Here is a 13,872-nt window from a genome sequence, read left to right as displayed (position 1 = left end):
TGAATTCTTGATGTGAGACCCTTATTGCTATTAGGTCCAGGACTTTCTCTTAGTCTAATGATTGAAATCAGGAATTGACTGATAGACGGTGGTGCAGGTGACCACTGCACTGTGTGGGCCACTCTTAACAGGGTGTGACCAGCATGGTCCCTACAGAAAGCCCACGTAAAGGACAAAGTCGCAATCCCTCAACTGCTGGCTAAATTTGACTACAGGCTGGTGCATGGGAACGAACGAATGAGGCACCAAGCCAGGTGGCCTGAGGCGCCCACGGCCGCAGCTGCGGGGACTTGTAGTGAGATAAGAACGTTCGGAGCCGCTGGCCAAGGCTCCCTCCCCTCGTCAAATGTGGCTGCATCCACGACCCTGCATTTCTGGCAACTCCACTTGCCTCTTCCCTCCTCTCCAGGACGTGGGGCTGGGAACATTTTGGGCAGGCTTCCTGACCCCGCAGCGGGTGGGGCGGGCTCCTTGCAGTGACGGGCTGTCTGGGGACTGGCTTCCAGGTGAAGGCCGTGCTGGATGACATCCTGGAGAAGATTCCAGAGACTTTCAACATGGATGAGGTCATGGCAAAGGCAGCGGAAAAGACTCCCTACGTGGTAGTCGCCTTTCAAGAATGTGGAAGAATGAACATCCTGACCAATGAAATGCGCCGTTCGCTGAAGGAGCTGAACCTAGGGCTGAAGGTAAACATGGGTCAGCCAGGCCCCAGGGACGTGGCTGGATGGTGAAACCAGCAGAAACCCAGGCCTCTGGCACCCCAGGCCTAGCACGGGCCCCAGGATCAGCATGGTACTGCTCCCTCTCCAGAGCTCTGGCAGTTCCAGAACAAGCCCCGGGAGCTCATCTCGACTGTTCCTTAGCAGGAAGCGCTTGCGCGGCCCTGATGCAGGGCGTCTCCAGAGGCGCAGTACAAAGCCACACTGTTGACAACTCGTGACACACACTGGGGCTGGTGCTCTCCCAGGCCCCAGCTCAGGGTTCCCCACACGCGTCTGTGTGTCTCCTAGGGAGAACTGACCATCACGACCGACATGGAAGATCTGTCCACGGCTCTCTTCTATGGCACCGTGCCTGATACGTGGGTGGCCCGGGCCTACCCCTCCATGATGGGCCTGGCGGCCTGGTATGCAGACCTGCTGCTCCGCATCAGGGTAAGTGCCGTTTTTTCTGAGAGGCTTCCTAAGACTCGGAGACCAACCGCCCAGAGCTCGGCACACCCCACACACACACACATGCAGGAGCACGGCCAGGAGGCTCCTGGGGGCCTGTCCTCTGTCAGATCAGGGCCAGAAGGGCCTAGCCCACGCCCTGACAGTGCAGCCATTTCCTCCCAAAGGAGGAAAACAAGCCAGGCCAGAGAGCAGCTTCCATCGGCTCCTCCTCAAGCGACCCTCAAAGGGTAAGCCGTCCTCTATAAGGAGTGAGGCAATGAAGGCAAGAGCCTCTTTGGGCTCCTAAATTATCCACAAACGGGAAGCCATTTGCTTCCTGACCCTTCTCTACCCGTTCCCTTGTTTAAAATGGAGAAAACAGCAGCTGGACATGGTGGTTCACGCCTGTAATCCCAGCACTTTGGGAGACCAAGGCAGGTGGATCACTTGAGGCCAGGAGTTCGCGACCAGCCTGGCCAACATGGCGAAACCCCATCTCTAAAAATACAAAAATAAGCCAGGCATGGTGGCCTGCACCTGTAATCCCAGCTACTCGGGAGGCTGAGGCAGGAGAGAATTGCTTGAACCCAGGAGGCAGAGGTTGCGTTGAGCCAAGGTTGCACCACTGCTCTCCAGCCTGGGTGACAAGAGCGAGACTTCATCTCAAAAAAAAAAAAAGCAGACACCAAAGTTGTGTCATGGCAGGTGGCTGGGCTCCATGGCCCCTACTCTGTCCAGCACTTCTAGCTGAGTGGCCCGTGGAAGGTTCTGGCATGACCCCTGCTCAGAATGGCCAAGGCCCTGTCGTTCCCATGTCATTCTATGTCCTCTCCTCCTAGTGGCTCGTGTGTCTTTGCAGGAACTCGAGGCCTGGACGACAGACTTTGCCCTGCCCACCACCGTGTGGCTGGCCGGCTTCTTCAACCCCCAGTCGTTCCTCACGGCCATCATGCAGTCCATGGCCAGGAAGAATGAGTGGCCCCTGGACAAGATGTGTCTGTCTGTAGAGGTGACCAAGAAAAACCGGGAGGACATGACCGCTCCCCCCCGAGAGGGCGCCTATGTGTACGGACTCTTCATGGAAGGTAAGGAGGGCTCTTGTCTGTCTGCAGAAGCTTCCAGAGCCAGTGCTACTTGCCAAGACGAGATAAAACTAGCTCTTGGCGAAGACAGGCTGTTGAAGAGCTGTGGGGACAGGCAGGAGAGAGGCGCTTTCAGGGGGCATCAGCCTGCAGGTCAGAGCCATGCTGACCCTAGAGAGGGTTGAGAGGATTCAGGGCATGTGCAGGGGTCTGGAGGAGACCAAAAACACCCCAGTCACCTGGCCTCTGCTTTACTGAAAACAGCAGAGCGTGTGAGAGAGCGGCTCCGACCTGATGAAAAGCGCTGAAAAGCTCAGGCCTTCCCTGCCATGGAGCCATCAGCCCAGTACAGAAGTGCATTTTGTGGCTGCGCTGAGACTCCAGGGCATGCTGGCTGGCCCAGTCTCACCCACTCCCCAGCTGCTGCGGCTCCTGGAGCACAGGGTTCAAGGGAAAAGAGGCTGGGGCACCTGTGAGAAGTCCGCCCACACATCACCCCTGTCCTGCTACACAGAAGAGGTCAGACAGGACGCCAAGGCCAGCCATCGCCTCAGCCCGCCTCTGCGTTGAGCAGCAATGCCACCACCACATACCTGTCCCCTTCAACAGCTAACGTCACCCCATTACCTGTGGGGTGGCAGGGCTGGGCCAGCAACGGCTCAGGCACCCCACTTCCCACACAACCAAAGATAAGCTCTCCATGTTTATTTTGAGATTTCAGACAGGAAATAGAAACAACATTAAATAGGGCGAGTAGAAATAACAGCATAGTCTGGTTAAAGGCAAATAATATTCATATGCATAGATGTATCATTACATTGTGTATGTACACATAGGGCAGACATTACACATGAAGAATCAGGGAACTTTACTCTAATTTTTAGCTGGAGTTATGACTTCCTGCCACTGACATTAAGGCTGACAGATGAGGCTCTGACAATGCTACAGACTTAAACGGATGGAACCCGAGGGCTTTAGCTGAGCTGCTCCTTGTGCCCAGTGAGACGGGGTAGTTACAACATGCATGCCATCACCTACAAAGGCCTCTGCTTCCAGCTGTGGCACCTGGCCTGAAGCCTTTTGGGGTGGAGCCCATCTCTGCAAAGGGTGGGGAGTGTGAGGACCCCTCCCTCACTTACTGGCAGCACACCTGACCCTCAGCCATACTGTCCCTGCAGGGGCTCGCTGGGACACCCAGACTGGAGTCATCGCTGAAGCGCGGCTGAAGGAGCTGACCCCGGCCATGCCTGTCATCTTCATCAAGGCCATTCCTGTGGACCGCATGGAGACCAAGAACATCTATGAGTGTCCCGTGTACAAAACACGCATCCGCGGCCCCACCTATGTCTGGACCTTTAACTTGAAGACCAAAGAGAAGGCAGCGAAGTGGATCCTGGCAGCCGTGGCGCTGCTCCTACAGGTTTAGCTCACTCCTGCCTCACAGCCCACACTCCCTGGGGCTGGACCACAACTCAGCCCTTCACCTGTGCACCTGTGACTTATTCTTTACAGGAACTGGTGGTGGTTTTTTGTTCTTTTAATAATCAAGGTGCTTTGTAACCAAGCACATCTGAGCTAACCAGAGGGTGGAGGTTGGTGTGGAAGAGGCGGGGCAGATTAAAGCCAGTGGAGCCACTCAGCTGTGCCCATCCGACTCCATTCTGTGTCTGATGGCCACTGTGAGGCCCGGCTCAGGCTTTGGGGAAAGGCCCCAATTCCCAGCAACCAGAGGTAAGCATTCCAGGAAGCGAACCCCAAATCCTGACTTCCTGGGGGGTCAGTGGGGTTTGCTTTTAACACGAGCATCATGTGGGGTGAGGGCTTGGCATTCACACCCTCTGGCCTGATGCTACGTGCAAACCACCTGCCAATGAGGGGACAGGGCGTTACCCCATCACAGGAGCTGCCGCCTCCACACAGCGTCTCCTCCGCCATTACTCTCCGCTCCCAAAAACAACAGGACCTTTTGCAAGTAAGGAAACACACCCAAGCCCCCGCCCCCACCCCCAGAGTCTAGAAGAACAAGCCGTTCCCACAAGCAAGCCCTGGACCTGTAGGACTCTGTGGCTGTGCTGATGCAGGACACTGCAGTGAGGTGGCCAGGCTAGCTAGGCTAGCAGCAGGGTGCAGGCACAAGGGGAAAGAATTAACTAGCAACCTGGGGGATGAGGGGAGACAGCGGCAAACGTCAAAGACAGATCCCAGAGGGACCATTTGAGACAGAGTTTCACTCTTGTTGCCCAGGCTGGAGTGCAATGATGCAATCTCGGCTCACTGCAACCTCCACCTCCTGGGCTCAAGCGATTCTCCTGCCTCAACCTCCAAGTAGCTGGGATTACGGGCACCTGCCACCACACCCAGCTAATTTTTTAATTTTTAGTAGAGATGGGGTTTCACCATGTTGGCCAGGCTGGTCTCAAACTCCTAACCGCAGGTGATTCACCGAACTCAGCCTCCCAAAGCGCCGGGATTACAGGTGTGAACCACTGTGCCCGGCCCTCAGTGTTTCTTAGGCTTCAAAGAAAAGCAGGCCGGTGCAGCAGCTCACGCCTCTAATCCCAGGACGGCAGGATTATTGAGCCCAGGAGTTTAAGACCAGCCTGGGAAACACGGCAAAACCATCTCTATCAAAAATACAAAAAATTAGTCGGGAATGTTGTATGTGCCTGTGGTCCCAGCTACTCAGGTGGCTGAGGTAGGAGGGTCACTCGAGCCCACGAGGTCAAGTATGCAGCGAGCCATGATCATGCCACTGCACTCCAGCCTGGGTGACAGAGTGAGACCCTGTCTCAAAAGGGGGAAAAAAGGCAAACACACCCACTAGGAATATTGTTCTAAGTTCAGCTTGATCATCAAGTTTTGCAAAAACATTTTTCCAAGTTTACCCACCTAAATCATGGGTTAAGAAGCATCTAGAAAGTCCAAATTCTGAGGGTAATGATTCACAACAATCTTTTAGGGCCCAGTAGGGCTATCGGAGGGAGAAGAAAAATCCTCCCTTCCTGGCGCCCAAGGAATCCAGCCCTTTGCGGCTGCAAAGAAGGAAGCAGTTTCAGCCTCCCCCAGCCTAGCTGGGCCAACACCTCTGCTGGCCAGGAGGGGTCACTGCAGCCCTTCATGTGATCAGAGGAGCTAAAGCTGCCAGGGGCCACCGGGCAACTCACTTCAGTCCCTGGTAATAACCACAAAATGTGAAGTTTTTCCATTTTGCCTTTAGATCCTGAAATAAGAAAGTAATCTATTCTACACATACATATTGTGGGTAGTTGACAAAATTATCTCTAAACTTTCCAAGAAATGATTCACACTTAAGCTGCACTCCAGCGACAGGGAACACAGGGACTGGAACACGACAGCCCCGCGCACCTAGAACACCGGGAGCACTGTGGTGGCCACCGCCCACTGCTCTCTGTTGCTCCGGCTGCTTTGCAGAGTTAGGGAGCCTTGGTGTGAGGAGCTCCTCAAGGGGAACCTGCCGAGGACAGCCTCGAAGGTCATTAGCAGAGACAGAGGGAGCAGTGTGCGCTGCGGGAACGGCACTGCAGATTGCTTAAGCCTGGCTGTGGCACAATGATGTTTACTCTGGTCCCACAGAATCTGGAGGAATGCGAACTCTGTTTACCGAGAGCCTCTCTCCAAACAGAAACCCAGTGCCCCTGCACATTCCTTTGGCTCCTCCAGTCTACTCGTCCCACAGGACGCTATAATAACTAGTTGGAAGGCAAACAGTGTTAACTGATGTGCTGCTGCCCAGGGCACTGTGGCCAGGCCGCCACTCCACCTATCCCCAGCCACTCAAACTGCAGGTCTGCCTAGTACAGAAGCTGCAGCTGTCCTTGTCTAAGACCAGGTGAGCCCATGCAACCTTTCAGACCCCATGAAGGGTGACAGTGACTGCTGCCAGCCCTCGGGAGGGAAAGGCAGGAAGCTGCTTCTAGAGAGGCAAAGTACAAGGACTAAATCTAATCTCACCCCCCGAAAGGACAGGCGGCCATGCCCTGTAGCCCAGGAAGCTTCTCTCTGTGCAAGGGTCAAGCACCTGAAGATAAAGAGATCAGGCAGTGAGGTCACAAAAACGGCTCCTGGAGACACTGGGGGATGTGGAGAGCTGGCTTTATAAACACACATGACGTGTATTCAAAATCTCCTGCTACTAGGTGACACAAAAATGGTTTAAGTAGATCCAATAAAAATAAAGTTCATTCTTCAAAAAATAAATTGCTAGGGAAAAAACAATCGTAAGGTGTAGTCCTTAATTGGACTTCAAGTCAAATAACCGAAAAAATTTTAAGGCAACTGGAATTGTGAACACCATTTAGGTATTTGATGATACTAAGACATTCTTGGTAATTATTGTTTCAGGAGTGACACTGGTGCTGTTTTGGTTAAGCATACATTTTGGGGGAAGATAGCAGGATATGCACGTTATTTAGAAATACGGACACGCGTGCACATCAGAAGAAACAAGCCAAGAGTGGCTGCCTGGGGGAAGGGAGGGCAGCAAATGGCTGCAGTGTTGTTTTACTCTCTACATTTGCACATATTATTATTCAAATAAAATTAAAAGTAATTAAAATAAATAACTAGGAAAAGCTGCAAGATAAACTACACATTTTAAAAAAATGAGATTTGGCGGAGAACTAAGGTGTCAGGCACTAAGGGAGCCCACGCTGCACACATGAGGTGCCAGCACTAGAGCATGTGCCGGCCACATGGGCCGTGGCTCATCTTTGACTCCTCACCGTCCCTTCCCCACAAGCCATCCAAAGGCCCAACCATCCAAAGCAACAGAACTACCCACAACATCCATACCCAGAGAGCAGGGGCCTCGGGAGCCTGACCCCACCTGGAGTGCAGTCCAGGCCCTGAGGGATCCAGGACACAAAAGGTCACTCAGCAGCCACCCCCTGCCCGGACCTCTAGGCGTCAAGACGGTCCAGGGGTACCTCAGGTGACTGTGGGACCCCACTGGGGCCTCTGGGGAAGCAGCAGGCCCCTCCTGGGTGGGCAGAGCGGGTCCTGTTACTCAACTTCCAGAGTCTAGAAGGGCGCAGCTCTGTAACCGCAGCACAGGGATGTGAGCGAGGCGTCCAGGCAGCAGCCCACGGTCTGGCTCCACCGACGCCCCACCCCGTGCACTGCAGCTGGCCAGGGAAGCAAGCCAGAGCCGCTCCCACGAGCAACCGTGCTCTCCTCCTCCCACGTCTACATCTCCTGCACCAGTGTGCTCAGCTTGGAGGGGCTCAATCTGCCTTTCTGCCCCGTCATCCCTGAGCCCTTGCCCCAGGGCTGCTTCAGGACCCCCCGGGAAGGGAGAGCAGAAGCGGACTACAGGCTGCCACTGCTGACCCCAGCACAGGCACCTTGGGACTTAGTGGAGTGGGTACCAGATGGAAAGTGAACAGACTGCCTAATTTAGCATGCAGCTTCTAACTCTGAGGACAGCTGCCATGCCCCTGAAGATGCTGCTCTGTGTTTAACTGAGAAAGGGATCAAAGAGCCCTCTGGGAGCTCTGGTTGAGTCAGAACGACCACCTGCCCCACCTGTGAACTCCCGGGAAAACCTTGCTGAGGTGATGCTAGAGACAGCACCTGTCTATCCTCAGAAGAAGTTCTTGATCAGTGGAGTCACCATCTTCACCCACAGCTTCACCTGGCGACTCGGCTGCTCGAAGGTGGCAGAGGACACCACACCTGACCTCAGGTAGAGCTGCTCTTGCTCCTGAGGAAGAGGAATAGACAGGAATAGTGAGGAATCCCCTCCGGCACCACACCACATGGCCGGCTGGCCCCAGCCCAGCCCCTCAGGCCAGCCTGGAAAACCCTGACTTCCCATGTCTACCTGGCCCAGAGATTCCCAGGGTGCTCTGGTGGCAGGCGAGACCAGGCCCTACAAGTTGCCACTGTCAAACATTCCTTAGAAAAAGCTAAGAAGCCGTGTTCCTAAAGACTTTTAAGGGCTGGGCACGGTGGCTAAAGCTTATAATGCCAACACTTTTGGAGGCCGAGGCAGGAGGATCGCTTGAGCTCAGGAGTTTGAGACCACCCTGGGCAACACAGGGAAGACATCATCTCTATGAAAAAATTCTAAAAATTAGCCGGGTATGGTGGTGTGTGCCTGTAGTCCCAGCAACTTGGGAGGCTGAGGCAGGCAATGGTTTCAGCCTGGGGGGTCAAAGCTGCAGTGAGCTGTGATGGTGCCAGTGCATTCCAGCCTGGTTGGCAAAGTGAGACCTTGTCTCAAAAAAAAAAAAAAAAAAAAAAAACAAAAGGCTTTTAAGACCAAGACATGTAAAGGACTCTAAATTTCTTCAATTTAGAGTTGAAGAAATGTAACTGGTGGAAAAAATATTTTAAATGTTCACCCTCACTAAACGATGTAATGCAAATTAAAATGAGGTATTTTTTAAATGAGACACAGTTTTTCTTCTATCAAATTGGCACAAAGCTGTTCTGTGATGTCATTATCCCCCACATTGATGAACACTTAGTGCTGAGGGCAAGGGGGACAAGTCATCTTCTAGAGTGAGCTCTGGCAACAGGTATCAAGAACCTTATAAAGCTCCCTTTGCAAGAGTTTACCCCAAGAAAATCACTATGCACTAAGATTTTTATATACAGATATTTATCACAATATTTATAACAAGGAAAAACTGGAAACCACCTAAATGTCCAACAGTCAACTTATTAACAACTCACATGACAAACCAGCATTCACCACAAACTTACTAACAACTCATATGACAAACCAGTTTTTGCCATAAGAATGTTGACCTAATCGTATGGGAAAGTGCCCAGAATCGGCAGGCAGAGGAAGCTGGACACGAAATACACGCACACAACAGAATCGTCATCTGATGCTTAAAGCTCTGCCTCCATGCGCTGTACACAGAAGGCAGGCAGCTGATCATCACAATGGCTTCAATGTTTTCCCTACATGAAAGGGTTAGTTTCTTTCCGTTTTTCTTAATTTTTATAGTGAACACTTGTTAATTTCATATTTAAAAACAGGTTTAAAAACATTTATATATGCGGCCGGGTGCGGTGGCTCACACCTGTAATCCCAGCACTTTGGGAGGCCAAGGCGGGAGGATCACTTGAGGTCAGGAGTTCGAGACCAGCCTGGCCAACATGATTAAACCCCGTCTCTACCAAAAATACAAACATCAGCCGGGCGTGGTGGCGTGCACCTGTAATCCCAGCTACTCGGGAGGCTAAGGCAGGAGAATCGCTTGAACCCGGGAGGCAGAGGTTACAGTGAGCCGAGATCGCACCACTGCATTCCAGCCTGGGCGACAGAGCAAGACTCCATTTAAAAAGAAAAAAAAAAAAAATTTATATATGCTTTGTCCAAAATGGTGTTTGGGATCTTTGAAAAGCTTCTCTTGTAAGAGTCTACCCTCCAAGTGCTCTCTCCTCAGTGGGGCGCCTGGCAGCGCTCATAGAGTCGCACCATGACTCTAGCCCTCTCTCCTCCACTGAGTCTCCAGCGCTCTCCTCTGTAACGTCCAGGCCATACCTACATCCACACTGCCGTGAGGGTCACGGGTGATGACCACAGAAGCACAGTGCCAACTGCAGGACAGCAGCAGTGGTGGCCTGTGCCACTCAAGGTGGCACACTCCAGGCTGAGGAGGCCGGGAGGGAGGACACAGCCCTGGCAACTCCTCTGCCCTGGGGGGTCAGGAAGGGGTCACCCCACACTCCAGAACCCTACAGAATGTGGCCTTGGCTTTTCCCATCAAGAGCTGGGGAAAGCCAGGCCCCGACTTCATTTCCCCCGCCCCTGTCCCATGCTCAGTGGGCCCCATCGTGGGTCCATGCCACACTCCCAACTGAGCAGCCCCACAGCCCCACACATCACAGACATGGGGCCTCCTAATTGCTGCTGAGTCCCAATCCCTGGTTGGACGTGCCTGATGGAAGAGCCAGCTCTGGTCTCAGGGGGCTGGTTTGCAGGAGTCTCCACAGACCTGGCTCCAGCTTTGCGTCTTCAAATGAATACCCCGCCAAGATTGCAACTAAATTACCAGAAACACTTAGGTTTCCTCACAGACTCCACAACAGGGATGGAGAAGGAAATCAGCTGACAAGGTTACGACGCTGTTCGAGGGAGTCTTTCTTGGGTCACAAGTGGCAAACTGTGTTCCCTGAACAAAACCAGGAAGCTTTCAGTGTTTATTGTATGTACTAAGTGGAGGGAGGGACTTCAGATTCTGATAAAAATATCTCCCCATTCCCAGTGCCCAATGTGACACGAATAGGAGGGCCCCTCCCTGAATTCCCAAGTAGATCTCCAGAGACAGCTTCAGAAAGCAGGGAGCCCACGGTGGCTGGGGCTTTAGGGACTTTCTGGGTTGTGGGGAGGCTAGAGGCTGGGCAGTCCCAGCAGGATTTGGCATCTAGGGACCAGGCACTGTAGGGCTCAGGAGAGCAGCTGCCGTCCCAGTATATAAGCATAGGTGGAATTATCCGGAAACATATTTCTGCGTTTCACAGGCAGAGAAATCAGTCTATCCCTAAAGAATGGAAGAGCTATAGTAGCAGGCTACCACCCTCCCACAGGCAAAAGCCCCTGGGATTCAGGTTTGGGAAGAAAAAGAGAATAGCCCAAATATGTCATTTGAGAAAGCAGCTGCTAACCACAAGCGGCCCCAGCTTTTCTGAAGATCCAGGATGTGGGTTCAGTGCCCTTACTAGGGCAGTGGGGGAGGACGGTCAGTACCAGGACCCCAGGCACAGGCCTGGAGGACTTGCTCCCCCAAGCAACTCAGATCCACGCAGAACCCATCCTGGCCCCTGGCCAAAGTCACCAAGGACTCTCTACCGCCCTGGCGCAGAGCTACAGTGGAAGTCTCTGTGAACGGCTCTCTGCAATTAAAGCAGAAGTCCAGGAAAGCCTGCTGTTGAAAGCTGCAGGCTCAGGTCTTTCCCACTAGCCTGGCTCCAAGGCCAGCTTGTCATCCTATTACTGGAATCTCTCAGCTTGTGGGGGCTTCCTCAGTCATTTGCTGTAAACCTCACTGTAGGAAGAAACCTGAGCAAACCCATTACCCCACTGGCCCACCCAGAGTATGACCGCTTCACTTCCTCTTGTGCCTGTCATGGTCGTGAAGCCTTTCCTGGCACCAAGGCCCCAATCAGTCACTGACAAGATTCCCAGGCTGCAGGAGGACAGATCCCAGAGAACACATCAGTGACCATTTCCTCATCCATCAACAAAGGCTCTGACAATTTTGCAACAGTTATTCCCAAACCTTGGAGCATAAAAGCTTCACAAAGTTACCATCCGATGCCTCTGGGCTCTGGCCTGCGGCAGTGTTATCTGCATCTCCAGGAATGGAAAAGGGAAGTTGGTCCCTTCCATGGAAAAGTGTTATTGCAAAGGTCACAAATTCATGACCCCAAGGTACCATCAACGTCTCAGACAAAAGGGTAACGCGCTCCCATTTCAAGTCTATCCACACTGTCGCAGGTCATCAAATAGAGGGTCATCCCGAAGCATTCACCAACTCCTGGTAACCTTCTTTTATCTCCCTCAAAGAGAAAATGGGCTACTATTATCAAAGCAGGGCCGAAACCACTGTTGAACCCTTTTTTTTTTGAGACAGAGTTTCGCTCTTGTTGCCCAGGCTGGAGTGCAATGGCACGATCTTGGCTCACTGCAACCTCTGCTTCTTAGATTCAAGCGATTCTCCTGCCTCAGCCTCCCGAGTAGCTGGGATTACAGGCACCCGCCACCATGCCCGGCTACTTTCTCGCATTTTTAGTAAAGGTGGGGTTTCACCATGTTGGCCAGGCTGGTCTTGAACTCCTGACCTCAGACGACCCACCCACCTTGACCTCCCAAAGTGCTGGGATTACAGGCGTGAGCCACCACGCCCAGCTCCAATGCCGAACCTTTAACAGTTGACCCTTTTTCTTAAAAGGGAAAGGTCCCAGGGAGAAAATGGTGGTCTCCTCTAGTGCAGAGAAAGAAAAAGTCCCCAGGACATGGGGTGCGAAGCATCTGGGAAGTCACAGGCATGATCTTCCAAGGCTCAGCCACCCATCACTGCACTCTTGGAGACCCAGAGTCTTTCTTGCTCTGCTCTGAGTCTCACTCGTTGCCTCAGGAAACAGCTCTCAGGGCAGCCCCACAGCACGGTGAGCCTGGGCCCCCAGCCACACCCTCAGCGCCCTGGGAAATCCCACTTGCTGCGACCAACCTGGTGAAGCTGCTGCTGCAGGGCCTGGTTCTCCGTCACGATCGCAATCTGGGCCTCCAGGTCCCGGTGAACTGACCTGTACCCAAAATTAGGAGAGCCAATCAGCGTGAGACAGGGCAGGCTGCTCCCTGCCAGGTACAGCCAGAGGCCTGCGGGGAAAAGGAAATGTGCAGACAGGAAATGAGCACAGCATCTGCCGAAGTCCTCTCCACACGCCGCTGCGATCTAAGAGCAAGGCAGCCCGCCCTGGGTGCCTGGACACGAGGGGCTGCTGCAGAGCGGCGGACAGGCCACACTAGGACTCGCTCTTCCACCCCCACCCCGGCGCAGCAGGAAGCAGGGACCCAGGATCAGGGAGCAGCGTCAGCTCAACTGCTGGTCTTTGCTCTCACCACTCACACTGTGGCCTTGTGTCCCAAGCAGGACAAGAAGCAGGCTTTCCCAGAGAGAACATGGTGACGCCGCCTGCAGGCCTGCTCTCACACACCCCTGCCCAGCTGCCCACTGACCTCTCCCCCAGAGAGCTCAGGGCCTCGAAGCCCACTCTGAACTGCCTCTGCACATCCAGACCTGCTGACACTGCCTGCGAAGCTCAGAGCCTGCACTGGCCATCCCTTCCTGTGAGCACTGAGAATCAGCTCACATGTGCTTCTCAGAAGCAGCCACCTCAGCGCACAACATGGCAGATGGTGAAGGACAACCACGCGACCCAAGCCAGCAGATGTGGGGTTGTCATGCGGGGTGGCAAAAGTGGCTGGTAAGAACAGGTCTGCCTTGAAGGCTGGCTGCCTTATAGGTCCTGGGTAGGCCGTCTGTGTCCTTCTGACTGAGGAACATGTAGTGAGTCTCCCTGACCCAGCCTCCCTATTTCAAGTTGCTGATGCACCAGAACCCTGTGAGGACAAAGGGGGTCCAGGCCTGAGACCTCTGCCATCACTGCCCACAGGGCCCAGGGACTTCCTGGCTGGAAAAGGCAATGGAGGAGAAAGCTAAAGGGCCCTGTAAGTTTCTGTCACACCCAGAGAACAATATCCCCCTTTTTGCTGGGAAATGAGCCAGTCAGTATTACAGTTGGAGAAAAAGCAGGGCACGGGGTGCCACCGTGTGGCAGGGGGAGCCACACTACGGGGCCATTTCTGTAACAAGGCCACAGGCGTCCTCAGAATACTGACGTGTTACCTGAGATGACAGGCACAGTTTTGCACCCCGTTCCACACCTTCCCGAGGTCCAGGGCCGACTCCTACAGCCCAGCACCCATCAGAACTACTTCTAAAAACGCTGTTACCAAGACCTAGCATCCCAAGGACACGTGCTGCCTGAGACGCCCTCCCTCCCTCCCTCCCACAGGGCACCCAGGCTCGGCCTGAGCTCAAGACTTCCCTCCGTGCTGCCCTTCACCGGCACCAAGAATGCTTCTCCCAGAA

General features: G+C 53.6%; 2 protein-coding genes across 13 annotated transcripts in view; one reads left to right on the top strand and one right to left on the bottom strand.

Moving 5' to 3' along the window:
• DNAH17 (dynein axonemal heavy chain 17) overlaps positions 1 to 3,879 on the top strand; it is a 152,947-nt gene extending 149,068 nt beyond the window's left edge. Inside the window, exons 78-81 of the mRNA XM_055240980.1 lie at positions 507 to 689; positions 1,014 to 1,157; positions 2,017 to 2,242; positions 3,418 to 3,879. Of these exons, the coding sequence (XP_055096955.1) occupies positions 507 to 689; positions 1,014 to 1,157; positions 2,017 to 2,242; positions 3,418 to 3,665 (801 nt within the window). The 3' untranslated portion in view covers positions 3,666 to 3,879. The remainder of the gene's footprint in view (positions 1 to 506; positions 690 to 1,013; positions 1,158 to 2,016; positions 2,243 to 3,417) is intronic.
• Positions 572 to 13,872, bottom strand: part of PGS1 (phosphatidylglycerophosphate synthase 1) — a 47,249-nt gene continuing 33,948 nt past the window's right edge. For 2 of the 12 annotated variants that reach the window (XM_063617346.1, XM_063617350.1), the window contains 3 exons: positions 12,448 to 12,596; positions 7,832 to 7,961; positions 572 to 683 (listed from right to left, as the gene is read on the bottom strand). In XM_063617346.1, the coding sequence (XP_063473416.1) occupies positions 7,842 to 7,961; positions 12,448 to 12,596 (269 nt within the window). In that variant the 3' untranslated portion in view covers positions 572 to 683; positions 7,832 to 7,841. The other 10 variants (XM_063617349.1, XR_010115551.1, XR_010115552.1 and 7 more) reach the window with 10 other exon arrangements.

The sequence above is a fragment of the Symphalangus syndactylus genome, chromosome 14, assembly GCF_028878055.3.
Source record: "Symphalangus syndactylus isolate Jambi chromosome 14, NHGRI_mSymSyn1-v2.1_pri, whole genome shotgun sequence".
In the NCBI taxonomy this organism is placed as follows: Eukaryota; Metazoa; Chordata; class Mammalia; order Primates; family Hylobatidae; genus Symphalangus; species Symphalangus syndactylus.
This window is presented reverse-complemented; position numbering and strand designations above follow the sequence as displayed.